Source organism: Maniola hyperantus, chromosome 12 (assembly GCF_902806685.2).
Source record: "Maniola hyperantus chromosome 12, iAphHyp1.2, whole genome shotgun sequence".
NCBI classification, from domain to species: Eukaryota; Metazoa; Arthropoda; class Insecta; order Lepidoptera; family Nymphalidae; genus Maniola; species Maniola hyperantus.
In genome coordinates, this window is record NC_048547.1 from 8807271 (window position 1) to 8821707 (window position 14437).

The 14437-nt window shown below is 36.2% G+C and overlaps 1 protein-coding gene across 2 annotated transcripts in view; it reads left to right on the forward strand.

Annotated features, from left to right (window-relative positions):
* Positions 1-281: 281 nt before the first annotated feature.
* LOC117987079 (uncharacterized) overlaps positions 282-14437 on the forward strand; it is a 216311-nt gene continuing 202155 nt past the window's right edge. Inside the window, exon 1 of one of the 2 annotated variants that reach the window (XM_034974027.2) lies at positions 282-763. In XM_034974027.2, coding sequence (XP_034829918.1) covers positions 667-763 — 97 coding nt within the window. In that variant the 5' untranslated portion in view covers positions 282-666. The remainder of the gene's footprint in view (positions 764-14437) is intronic. The other variant, XM_034974028.2, reaches the window with a different exon arrangement.

A 14437-nucleotide genomic window follows, 5' to 3' on the forward strand; every position in this document is an offset into this window, starting at 1 on the left:
TACCTATCACGTGAAAACCAGCATCTACCTAAAACAATTGAATTTATTGTTCAAGATTCTAGGTCATGCTGATTAGACTGTACACGTCAAACATACCCCACTTCCATGCGAAGATGATAATGGATGTCGGGCGTTGAACGCTGCTGCTATTATCCTCCACGGGGCGAAACTGGCGTGATATGGAAGCCAGGTCTGCAGCAAGTGCAGTCTGTGCTCGAGGCCGGGAGCCCGGGAGTGGTGGTTGCCGATCGCATGCCGCACTCAGTGTACAGTCGCGCGCCTCAAGTGTTGCGCGCACGCATCGCTCTCTGCAGCCGACCATACTCGCGCATACGTCGATTCGATCGCTTTATCGATACGCCTTCCGCTTTAACGATTGCCGTACGGAATTATTTCCAGTGATGCTACCTTTAGCGAACACCGGTGCTTGTACAGGCAGTTTGAAATTTTAAAGGATGTGTTGTGGACGACACTAGTAGAGACAGACTGATCGGCACCGTCTCTCACTCGATCCATGTGCGTCAGTCCAGTGTTTGTGTCCAAGGAGATAACGTGATGTGACAACGATACGTATTGAAGTGGCAGTGGAATAGTTTTGTGAAAGTGTGCAGCGAGCGTGAGTGAACAGACGGCTGCCGGCGCGGCCTCAGCCGGCGCACCGTCACAATGTTGAACTGCACCGATCTGGAATGCATCCTGCACCACCATCATTACTATGCTCATCTACACCACATTCATCACTTGCAAAATGCGCAGGATTCAGGTGAGATAATCTTTAACAATATCTACCAATGAGCGAGAAATTATGCAGATTTTTCTGTAAGACAAACAATGACCGTAAGTACAATGAACTGTTTGTTTAAAATCAGGCAAGACACAAGAGTGCTATTGATAACAATACGATTCGACGCATATTATTTCTTACAGGCTTTCTTATTTGGTTAGCGAATAATTAAACCTTAGTGTTATAGACCCTGTATAAACTTGATAAAGTGAACTAACTGCACTGAAACTCAAAATAACAAACGTAATATCAATTTGAATGAACTTTAAAACTCTGAATATCCGTAGTCACGAGTTACATACCAGTAAAAGTTAAGGAATTTAACATTTAAGAGCAGGTGCTTAGTGATTATCACGCAAGGCGATTATTGAGCAGCGATCGTTTTCTTTACCAAGCTAGGATGTTGTTGGAACGAACCGAACCAGTAATGCGAAACGCATGTAGTATTTGGTCAAGTAAATTTTCATCTGTTTTGCATTTGGAAGTTGTCCTCCGTAACTTTCTAGTTCATTCCTCAGTTCATGTTATTTTGTGAAATTAAAAAATTTCTGTTTGCATGCCGGAAGTTTACCAAAGGCGTGCGAAGAACATAAGCGGTGAGCTAGGTTAAATTTTACTAATCGGATTTTTCTTTTCTTTAGTTGGTAGAATCTAGATAATGAAGCACTAAAAGGTGTCATAAGTTTTACTCAAGGAATATACTACTCTCTAACGAGAGGTTTGACTCCTTTATCAGTCTGCGTGCCTGGCTATGGCATCTTGTATGGCAACTTGTTTTATAACATGCAGTTTTTTAATCAAATATGAAAATCTATTGTCGTCGCTGAGCCGCTTTTTCTGTGCTGATCAGGATCTCCATCCTAAAATTCATGTGATAGACCAATTAGTAGTACTAATTAAATAACACTACAACAATATTATGGTAGCTTTGACCTGATGCTGCAACCAAGACAGTATGTAGACGATCCAACTCCTCGATAGATTACATTAAATGAGTCGTATATAGGCTTATTGGTTTGGCGAAAGCAAGGTAGGAAGTTATATGACGAGATGACGGCCAACCTCCAATACTTAGTAGAGAGGAGAGGCATAAGAAAAAGAAGGTTTTACTTTGATCTCGATAAATAGTTGGCGTTCAGCTATTGATCTAGATCTGATGATGGAGAAATTTGTCACAAAAACTCAGTCCTATTAAACATACGACCACAAAGTTTATACTTGTTAAAGTCTCGACATAAATAGTAGACATAAATAGTAATCAAGGTATGATGTTGGAGCTGGAAGGTTGTGGGACCAGGTTTACGAGTATGAAACGTTGACCCATACATTCCATATATCAGGGATGATTTAAATATTTATTTTTACCTTGGGATGACTTTTTCCTATCTCACTGCTCATCATTCTTATATTATCTCTGTTGAACAACCATAAAAAATCAATTTCTCTTCTGTCTTTCTTCTTCATCAACTAACAACATATCAATAAAAAAATTGTTTCAAATAAGTCCTACTAGAAATATATTGTACTCATTTACTTTTAAGTATATTATATTTTTAATATTACTCTACAGGAGATCTGTTGTACTTAGGTACATTGCAGTGACTCAGTTCTTAGAAAAACATGAATTAAGGCACATTAACTGATGAATCCTGATTAACGTTTATACCAATAAAAGTTACAAAGCTTTGTTCATTATAAAATTAATGTTTTAATGTCTGTCCGACCTTCATATTGTAATTATGTTAAGAAAATGCAGTTATACAAATTGAATGCGTGAAACGCAATTTGAATTTGGTATATTTATACTCTTCATTATCAAACTACGCGAATGTAACTGATGAATTTGATTCGCGTAACTTAACCGCACATTTTGCAACAAAAAATATAATTGTTAGATACAAGCAACTTATTCTTTTGCTACTAAGCCGTTAAACTTGCGTGAGTTTCAACATTGGCACTGTTTTTCGGCCAATTGAGTAAACACCTCTACGTGAAGTGAAATAATACTATCAACTTCTACAGTGTTTAATTTATGTATGAATTTTAATGTTGTGTTTCATGTCATTATCATTATTAGTATTAACTCAATGTCAAATAATAAGATGATAATTATTAGTAAAAATATTTTTTTACTTTTAATTTAGGTATAAAAAATATTTCTTTGTATACCGTCGGGTTGGCTTCGTGTTTATAAATTTACATATTATTTATTATTAAATTAAATAGCAGTGGTAGTAAAAATATTTTATTAAAATACTTAAATCATTGATTTTTTTTTATGTAGGTAATGCTATACATAAAAATACAATGTTTATCAATGATTTTGCTATTTTACTCTTCAAAGTATTGTAAAATTATTATGATAAAAAAGCAAAATATGTCAAGAAATATTGAATAATATAAATATTTAATATATATTATGTATGTGCTATGTAGGTACACGTAGCAAATCACAAATCGATTATTTAGCCTTGTGATATTGGCTTGTTATTCGAATAAATAATAATATTGTTTTAAGTAAATCTTACAACAGTCATACGTAAACATCTTGAAAATAACAAAATGTTGATAACCAATTGACACCCAGTTCATTGTATCCGTATTCCGAAAAGATTTAAATTGTATGAAATTAACGTTAGATTAGATAGAAATAAATAGAACATTATTAGTTATTACAGATACAACCCACAGGATTCAAAAGTTAGCAAAATCAAATCTTCTGCTTCTAGAGAACAAAATTTATTCCTTGTTCTGCCACTAAATTTTTGCGCTGAGCAGCCAAGCTGATCCTTCGCGTAAAAAATCTGCCAGCTCGTCTGTAAGCAGAATGCCGACATCGCAAGACCTACTTCACATTATTATGGAAAAATATACACATCTATAATATAAAAATGAATCACTAAATGTCATCGCAAATCTCGAGAACAGTTGAACCGATCTCGCTAATTCTTTTTTTTTAATATTCCTTGAAGTACGAGGATGGTTCTTACGGAGAGAAAAATTTAAAAAATTTGAATCGTGTTAGGCGGAACGAAGTTCGCCAGGGCAGCTAGTTTGTAATAAAAAATAACAATAAGATACTTCCTACTACCGAGTGTTAGATGTATAGTATACTTATACTTAATATATAACTATACAACTATTGGTTCGATTACAGCTTAACCATACATAAATAAATAAGTATTATGCATAGCATTTACACAAAATAAAGTATCTCCATATTGCTCCATAGTAAAATAATAGATTTTCTTAATATTGATATCAAATGAAATGTCGGCACCTCGTGTAAGTACTGCTACTACTTACTTCAGAAGACTGTTATGATTTAGTACATTATTTTACTACTTAAGACATTATAGGTATTTAAAATTCTTGAAGGTTGCAAATTAAATCGGCGATATTGAAAAATCATGCATTGCATCCAATCGTGGACATTGTAATTTCCGATGCAAGTAAACAATTTGCGTGAAATTCCTCGAATTATTACTGCGATTACTGTCAATGGCATTGATGTTGCTACTGCAGGTTAATCATTATATTTTATTTCCTAGCGGTGCCATACCTATTGCGAATAATTTAATAGAATCAGTGTATTAATACAGGTATATACATAAAACAATCACTAGGTAGGTACCCATATGTGCCCATATTATATCACTACCCATATTATAAATCCGAGAGTGTGTTTGTTTGGTGGTTTGTTTGTTTATTGGATTGTTGATTGGTTGGTTTGTCCTTCAATCACGTCGCAAAGGAGCAACGGATCGACGTGATTTTTGCATGGTTATTGGTTATTGCTGAGTGACATAGGCTACTTTTTATCCCGGAAAATTAAAGAGTTCCCACGGGTTTCTTAAAGGTCTGTTTAACCGATTTATATGAAATTTGGTATATACATAGGTAGCTTGCATCTCGGGAATTGACATAGGCAACTTTTTATCCCGGAAAATCAAAGAGTTCGCACGGGATTTTTAAAAACCTTAACCCACGCAGACGAAGTCGTGGGCTTCCTCTAATATTTCATAATTTGATGTTATCGGTAGAAATTAGTAGTAAGGTTAAAATAATAAATAACTAGATGATACCCGCGACTTCGTCCACCACCACCACCTAAGAAGTACTTAATTAATTTTTATATTAGGTAGGTACTATTTGGAGGTAAGTATTTAAAATATTATGATCACTAAAATGTAACATGTTTAGTTTTTTAAGAAAACAGGTACTTATTAGTACCTACCTATCTTCTTATTCTGATATAACTCTTGTTAATCTAAATATTTCTTGTAATAAGTACCAAGTAACTATTTAAATGCCGAGTAGGTAGAGATCTATGATATTACCTTCGGCCGCTCTCTAAGTATCCGTATTCCGTACTCAAGAAAATATTCAAATAAGATTCGTACCGATGCGATATGTTGACATTTGTTATTCATATAAACATAAATTTATTTAGTTCTTACAGACCTGTTTCATGTGGTAGAAGAGCCGGTCCGTTTTTATCAAACTACCAATTGCGTTATAATTAAGGCTTAGCGCACAATGGCTGCATTTGTAAGAGAAGTAATAAAGGCTGGCTAACTCTCTTAGTCTCTTACTTCTAAAGAAAAACTTAAACTTCTTTAAGGCAGCTATTAAATGCGCAAAGGATTCCCTTTGGACACCTAAACTACATGCTGTACCCTAACCGTCTAAAGAATTTCCTAAAAATCAGACGCTCAGCTGCTGAAAACTGAAAAGGTGCTCCAGGCGATGGAAGCCGTTCGGCTTAAAGATCAATAAACTATTCAAAGTACATAATGCAAATATCTTCGTGAGATCCTTCATTTAACTGCGAATCGAATAAAATTACTATCATTTGTAAATTGTATGTGATTTCAAGGCATTATGTAAATGCGATGCTCCAGCTACCCATAAGTAAATACATAATGATAAATAAATTATTGCACGGAAAGAAATACTTTGCCTTTTCTGGAGTGTTTTAGCAAGAATGTAGGCATATTTTGTTCGTCAAATAAGTAAATTAATTCCCGGCAGGGGCAATTTGGGAATTTATATTTTCTACATTGTCTGTAGACTCTGGTCTAGTGGGAGGCTTCGACCGTGGCTAGTTACCACCCTACCACCAAAGCCGTGCCGCCAAGCGATTTAGCGTTCCAGTGCAATGCCGTGTAGAAACCGATCAGGGGGTATGGGTTTAATGAAACAGCCACACCTGCACCCCTTCCAAGTTAGCCCGCTCCCATCTTAGGCTACATCATCACTTTCCATCAAGTGAGATTGCGGTCATGGGTTAACTTGTATCAGAATAAATAAATAAATAAAAAGAATATTGCAACCTATAACCCGTCGCTAATATCTGCGCACCTCGTTAGAATGCGCTTCCTCTCGCGCTTCCCCGCAGCTCGCTCATTTTCGCCTATCCAGTACCCAAAGAGTATATAAACACTACGTTCTACCAGTACCGTTGCCAGTACCAGTGCCAGTAACGTTGCCAACGCAAGCACGTTGTATGACGTCTTTAAGGTAGGTTCTTAGATATTTCCGACGGGTAATAGGTACAATATTTTACGCTAATTAACGAAATCAATTTTGTATAAACTGTACTCTATCTATACCTTTGTACGTAGACAAGGTAGACAATTAGAATAATAAAACCGGATTGTACCTGTGTATTTAATTAGTAAAAGGAGCGTTAAATCCAATAAATTACTTTGGCACGATTTGCTTAATATCCGTGGAATGTTACTCGGTTTTTAAACCTTTTGTTGTGGTTTGGTTTAGTTAATTTGTTTTGCGCCACGCCTCAGTTCTTAAACCTGTTTGAAGAGTTAGCTTGTATTCAGTTTTAGGGTTCCGTGCCCGAAGGGTGCCAGCGGGACCCTATTCCTAAGTATTTCTATTGCCACTATAAAAACAAATATTTAATAAAAATGAGATGATGAAAATGGCCATTACATAAATGAAAAAATACCTACATAGTGTTGGGTATATCTTGTACGATGGTACGGAACCAATCGTTTGCGAGTCTGATTACTTGACCAGTTTTTTAAATCTTATAGGTAGGTACCTATTTTATATGTAGGTATTTCTTTATAGTTACACGCAAAACGTGGGGAAGACGTGTTCTGGAGTGGAGACCGCGTATCGGCAAGCGCAGTGTCCAACCCGCTGGACTGACGACCTTAAGAAGGTAGCGGGAAGTGGTTGGATGAGGAAGGCGGAGGATTGTGTGTGGTGGCGCACTCTAGGGAAGGCCTATGTCCAGCAGTGGACGCAAACAGGCTAATTGATTGATTGATACACAAAAAACCTGGTGACAGTTTGCCAGTCACGGACCAAAATATAACTTAGTAAAGTTATTGTTTTGGTGGTGAATAATGGTGTAAGTTAAACTTACACGTACCTATCTTATTATATCCATTACATGTACTTTTATATATTCTGAGCCATTACTTACGTGTTTATTTTAGAACAAACCTCCTACCAAGTACTACATTTCTAGTACAGTACCTCATAGAAAAATAAAATCGGTAAAGGGCGAGTCGGACTCGCACACGGAAGGGACCGTTATCCGTACCATCGTACAAGAAATAACACTTCTTATTTTTTTCAATTTTCATGACGGCCATTTTGATATTAGGCATAAGATTGTTGCAATAGCGGCAATAGACATACACATTCTGTGAAAATTTCAACTCCCTACCTATTACGGTCCACGAGATACAGCCCGCTGACAGACAGACGCATGAACGGATGGACGGACGGACAGCGAAGGCTTAGTAATAGGTTCCCTTCGGGTACGGAACCCTCAACACTACCGACACTAACACACTTATACAGGTACTATACACACATTGTATAATATATCTAGTAAGTGTACACTTACTAAATATATTATGTATTACCTAAGTGTGTTATGGACAATAGCTGACGTAATTCTTCTTCAAAGGATCATTCATTGACTAAGCAAAAAATCTACAAAACATAGTAACAATAGCCTTAATCAGGCGAAACGCAAAATTGTAGGTAAGTAGGTACCACTTCCAGCTCTGTACATCTATCTACCCATATTAAAAATGTGTTTCTCCTTCAATCACCTCGCAACGGAGCAATAGATCAACGTGATTTTTTGCATAGTTAATGATTTAGTTGGACAGTGACATAGGCTACATTTTTATCCCGGAAAATCAAAGATTTTTCACATGGATTCTTAAGAACCTAATTAAATTCACGCGGACGAAGTCGCTGGCATCATATAGTGAGAAATAAGAATGGAAATAGAATTGCAAAAAGTTAGTATATCTGTAAGTCAGGTTGCTTCCATGCCCGTGCCGCCTACGTCGAATCAACAATCACTTGAATTCATAGGCAGGGTCAAGTGCGCCTGAACTCTAATGTAATTTGATGCCGCCTCAATTGACTCGTTCGTGCCGGCTAAATCTCACATCAACTCACTCACTTCCTTGCAATATATCACGTTTATTTATTTATAATATAATATAGGAAATGTTCGCGATAGATAGATAGCTATTATGACGTTGGCATCCGCTAAGAAGGGATTTTTGAAGATTCAATCCCTGAGGGGGTGAAATAGGGGTTTGAAATTTGTGTAGTCCACGCGGATGAAGTCGCGAGCATAAGCTAGTCTAAACATAATTTAATAAAAGGAAAAGGTGACTGACTGACTTATCAATCCATGCACAGCTCAAACCACTTGACGGATCGGGCTGAAATTTGGCATGCAGATAGCTATTATGACGTAGACATCCGCTAAGAAAGGTTTTTGGAAATTCAACCCCTAAGAGGGTGAAATATGGGTTTGGATTTGTGTAGTCCACGCGGACGAAGTCGCGAGCATAAGCTTATCTTAGTATATATATAATATATGTACGTATTACCTACATATTTTCGTCCATATTATAAGTATTGAAAAATGAAAAACAAACGTTTTCGATGTATTGCGGCACCTACATAATAAACTATATTATTATGTAGATTGTATTATATTCGAGTTATTATATGGATGTTTATTCAACAATCATAGCTCAGTTAGCAGCATATAAAATGCTCGACTTCGTCACATGGAATACTATTTAATACGGGTACGTCACTCTTTACATACTTATTATTATCTTTGGAACCGTTAAGTTTTAATTGTATAACCACTTTTACTAGCGGTCCAGAGTACAATTTGATAAGCTATCTATTACATTACATTGCATTTTAATAATATAAAGTTTGGTTCTTATTCAGTGATAGAGAATCTTTATACTCTGCACTTGCTCTCCACCCATCTTGTGAATAGGTACCTACGTGGCATCTCAGTATACAGAACAATAGAATTTTCCATACTAAGTATAGAATTACAAATGTAAAAGTGTGTCTGTCTGTCCGTTTTTAGTTAGCTTTTCACGGCTCATCCGTTTAACCGACTTTGACGAAAGGTACTAGGATAGTTGTATCCCAGGGACTGACATAGGCTTCATTTTGTTCCAGTAAATCAAAGAGTTCCCACGGATTTTTAAAAGCACATCCGTTACAACGATTTTGACAAAATTTGGTACCTATTCACACACCTTTGAGAACATTATGAAGACATGCAGGTTTCCTCACGATGTTTTTAATTGCTTAAAACGCAGATAACACAGAAACGAAGAGTTAGAAGTGAGTGCCCGGGAACAAACTCACGATCTCCCGAATTGGTGGCGGACGTCTCACTCATAGCACAGTTTAACGAAATCTCATAGGCTATGTATGATATACCTAAATAATAAGCGTTGAAATCTAATTGTAAATATTTTATCGAGGCCGTTCATTTAGTAATACTTATTAATAATTATTATAACCTTTATAATAATTATTAATAAGTATTACTAATAACATGGTTTTTACGAGATTAAGAAAAAAGCTTTACGCCTCAGATCTTCTAGCTGTATCTAAACGTAATAGATGTAATACGTTCACAAAATACAGTGTAAAAAAGTCTATTTAAAACTAGACCAGGAAATGCCATTGATGCACGAAGATTGGTAAATGTTTGTTTGTAAAAACTCTGCTAAAAACACGAAATAGATTTGTTTCTAATTTGTAGCTTCTGTTGCCACCTTTTTCTTTACATTTCTTGGTTTAATTTTGGTTAACGTACTAAGTTAGCACGGGTTTACCGTTTAGTTTCACGTTCCAGTCTGGTTTACAAAGCGGCACGGAAGCAGCGCTGCAGCTGAGCTGCCTCCGCGCGGCACTTTGTCGCAAATTGAAGGTGGCCTAAAAAGTAAAAAAGAAAACATCATCGTTACAGTTCTTAGACAAATATTAAATATCAAATATCCACTTTGTATGTTGTAATTATTAACTGAATTATTTACCTATATCACTATCATTATATTTTATTGATCTTGATTAAAATAATTGTTTTCATAACATTACAAGGAAAAACAAAGAGGTACGTGTGTAAAATATCTATCAAAAATAACATTTTGAAACCAAAATTAGTACCTACGATAGTTCAGTTTTTCCGGGCAGGTGTCCCTTTCAAATTTCTTATTAGCCGTAGGTATGCCCGATAAAAAAATTCATCTCCTATTTAACCCCCTTAGAGTCGATCCACATTGATACCAAATCCAAACAAAATTGAAAAATTCAAGCGCATTTATTTTCTCGGAAGAACGTGCATTAAATGGTGGAGATTGTAGGTATTATGCTATGTAATATTTTAGAATTTCCTTCCCATTCGCTACCAATGTGAATCAAGTTTTAGAGGGTATATTTTTATACATACAATATTTTTATACTTCATATAATAAGTATGAAACCTGTACAAAATTTCATGCACTGCGCCAACGCGCCCGCCGCGCCGCCGCGCCGCCCGCCGTGTTAGAGGTAGAACCGCTAGTTTAGGTATTATTGCGAAATTCAATCTCCAATAACCCTTTTTGCGCTCTTTTTGCGTCTAATGTTAAAGTTAACTATTAATATAATAGTTAAAACTATCTTATGGGGGGATTATGGGATACTGCAAGGTCTTATTTCGGAGCAAATAGTATTAGTATGAATTTTATTTCAAATGAAGTGTTATAGCCGTCTTGGACGACTTTGCCCACTTAAAATAAGTGAAATTTTATCGCGTACCTATTTTATTTTATTTGTTAGCTCCAAATAAGCTCCATAATATGTTTAACATGGTATCTACTACATACCTACAGTGTAACGCAATTTCTACTCGCATAATAATTGTATAACTCAGAAATCTATTGTGTAACTTTGATTGCATCATACTTTGGTATCAACTTAACAATAATTATTAGTGATAATTCTGTTTAATGATCTGAATAGTGATAATTATAAATACCTATGAAAATGTAATATAAATGTATAAAAAATGAAATTGCATAGTAAGTAAAAGATTCACCCATCGTATATTAATAGTTGAAGCCTAATAGGTAGAAAGGGCTGATTTTTCAATCGTCAAAATATGGGCTTTATCTGATGAATATAATGGGCTTTATCGATAGATTTCCTACACAAATAGGTACTTGTTGGTCAAACTACCTGCTAATTTACTAATTTTAAACAATAAAAACACGGCTGGCCTGGCGCGTATTTTTTTATCATCACTCGGGATGATGCAAGGATTCTACCGATACAATGTACATGCCAATTTATTCAGGTGTTTAGAAGTTATTGTGGTATAAAGGAACTCACCCACATACATGAACCCTGAAAACCTTAGATATTCTCCTTTTTCGCCGGTCTTGTAAAAGTGCGGATATTTACAATGTGTTATAATATTATTGTGTAGTTTCGTCAACTTTTAATGTAATGTGCTCAGAGCCTTATCATCGAGACATCTAATGTGGGTCATGGTAACACGTGACACTATTGACTTCAAAATAAGTAAATTAATTGCTTGTTAATTTTGGGAACCTTGACGTTTCAGAGACCCAGGTACTTATGTTAATTAATTTTTCGGGATTTACCATTGGGTCTGACAACGCCAAGAACAATGGAACTTGTGGGATAGCCTCGAAAACCGAATGCTCGGTCAGTTTGGGCGTCATCATCATAATTATCATCATCATCAACCATTCTTCCATTGTAGGAGATATGTTTTTGTAGTGGCTTCCGCCTTCCACACGCCACAGTCTGGCGCCGTCGCGGACTGAATCCATGTAGCTCCCTGTATCTAGTCTAATGCACCTAGTTGGGGGTCTTACAAAGATGCGCTTTCCGGTGCGAGGTTGCTATTCTAGCACCTTGGGATCCCAACTTCTATCGGTTTTTAGGGTTCCGTACCTCAAAAGGAAAAACGGAACCCTTATAGGATCACTTTGTTGTCTGTCTGTCTGTCTGTCTGTCCGTCTGTCTGTCAAGAAACCTACAGGGTACTTCCCGTTGATCTAGAATCATGAAATTTGGCAGGTAGGTAGATCTTATAGCTGACATTTGGAAAAAATCATCAATCACATGGGGAAAAATCTGAAAACCGTGAATTTAGGGTTAGATTACACAAAAAAAATTAAATTGTGGTCATGAACTAATAATTAGTATTTTCAATTTTCGAAGTGAGTGATTATATCAATCATATGAAAGGTCTTCATCTGTACATTCTAAAACAGATTTTTATTTATTTTTATGCATCATAGTTTTTGAATTATCGTGCAAAATGTCGAAAAAATAAGACTGTAGTACGGAACCCTCATTGCGCGAGCCTGACTCGCGCTTGGCCGGTTTTTTCAAACTAAGTGCCCTGCCCAGTGCCCATTGCCACTTCAGCTTCGTAGCTCTGTGGACGTGCCTCGAGATTATTCGGCGACAGGGTGCGGTGCCTCGAATGAGTAGATCCCAGGCCAACCACAAGTGGGCTGATTGTGAACACAATAAACCCAATTATAAAAATGATCATCATCATCATCATCGTCAACCCATCGCCGGCTTACCTCTCAGAATGAGAAGGATTTCACCATAGTGATCAGACAACAGAATGATCAAAGGAAAACAAATCGTGCAAAACGGAACCCTTACAGGGTTCCGTTTTGCACGATAAATCAAAAACTATTACCTATGCATAAAAATAAATAAAAATCTGTTTTAGAATGTACAGGTACAGGTAAAGCCATTTCATATTATGATAGGTAGGACTTGGTATAGTAATCTTACTTTGAAAGTTGAAAATACTAATTATTGGTTCACGAACACATTTTAATTATTTTTGTGATGTAACCACAAATTCACGGTTTTCGGATTTATTCATTTACTTGTGCTATAAAACCTACCTACCAAATTTCGTGATTCTAGGTCAACGGGAAGTACCCTATAGGTTTTCTTGACAGACGCGACGGACAGACGGACAGACAGACAGACAACGAAGTGATTCTATAAGGGTTCCTTTGTTCCTTTTAAGGTACGGAACCCTATAAGTTAGAGGTGCGTGCCCGAGATTGAACCCCGATCTCCCGAATAGGAGGCTATATCACCGCGCATGAAAATGATACGTATCATATTATTTTGATGTGCAACACTGCTTCTGCAGGTAGACAATATTATGTTAATGAGTTTCGAAACCAGATAACTTACGGACTGATAAATAATAATTATTAATATGAATATCTATTCATATTTTACCATACATGTTTTATTATAGTTCAAAATGATTCTTAAAGTAATTGGTGAAAGTTCAAAGTTGATTGAATTGAAACGAGTCGTATCGTTTCAATCCAGAGTAGGTAAATAATATAAACAGATAAATAATATAAACCCAGGTCAAGTAATGGATAAATTAACAGGGATAGTGGTTTAATAACTTATATTTTTTTTAAATCCTCGAGAACTTATCCATTTTCCGGGATAAAAAGCAATCTCTGTACCAAACGTCAAAGTCGGTTAAAAAGATGGGTCGTCAAAAGCTAGCAGACGGACAGACACATTTTCACATTTAAAATATTAAGTAGATAAGTAGTACGAATTTGTTATCGTCGTCGTCGTCTCAACCGATAGACCACAGCTGGACAAAGGACTCTTCTTTACGTTGTTTCCATACACTAAGCTTTCTCTACGTGTGTCCCTGAGAAATTACTTTAACAACATTTTGGTTTACAATTCTTTGTACCATGAAACATGTTTTTTCTTCCATAAGTATATGGAATTCATCGTTTATTTACTATTTATTCTGTACCAGATGATGCCTGCGACTTCCTCCGCGTGGATTTAGGTTTTTTTAAAATTCCTGCGGGAACTCTGATTTTCCGGAATAAAAAGTTGACTATGTCCTTTGCTGGTAAGCTGACTCTGTACCAAATTTTATCAAAATCGGTTAAACTGCTGGGCCATGAAAAGCTAGCAGACAGACAGACAGACACACTTTCGGATTTATAATGTTCGTATAATATTAGTAAGTAATTATATACTGCTACAATAAATGTACACACTTCTTTAATTTTTAGGCCAGGTTTACTATACTTTGTATTAATGTGTTTATGTTGGTAACTATCGTTAGTTAAACCGCAATATGAGCCTTCGTCGCTACGCTTTCGTCGTAGCTGTACGCTTAGTATAAGATTTTACGTCTCACCAACGTTACTAGAATTCGAGAGTCGAAACACAATAACGTCGAAGTAAAATAGACCTAAAGAGCCTTGAATTGAAGTCAAAATTCAA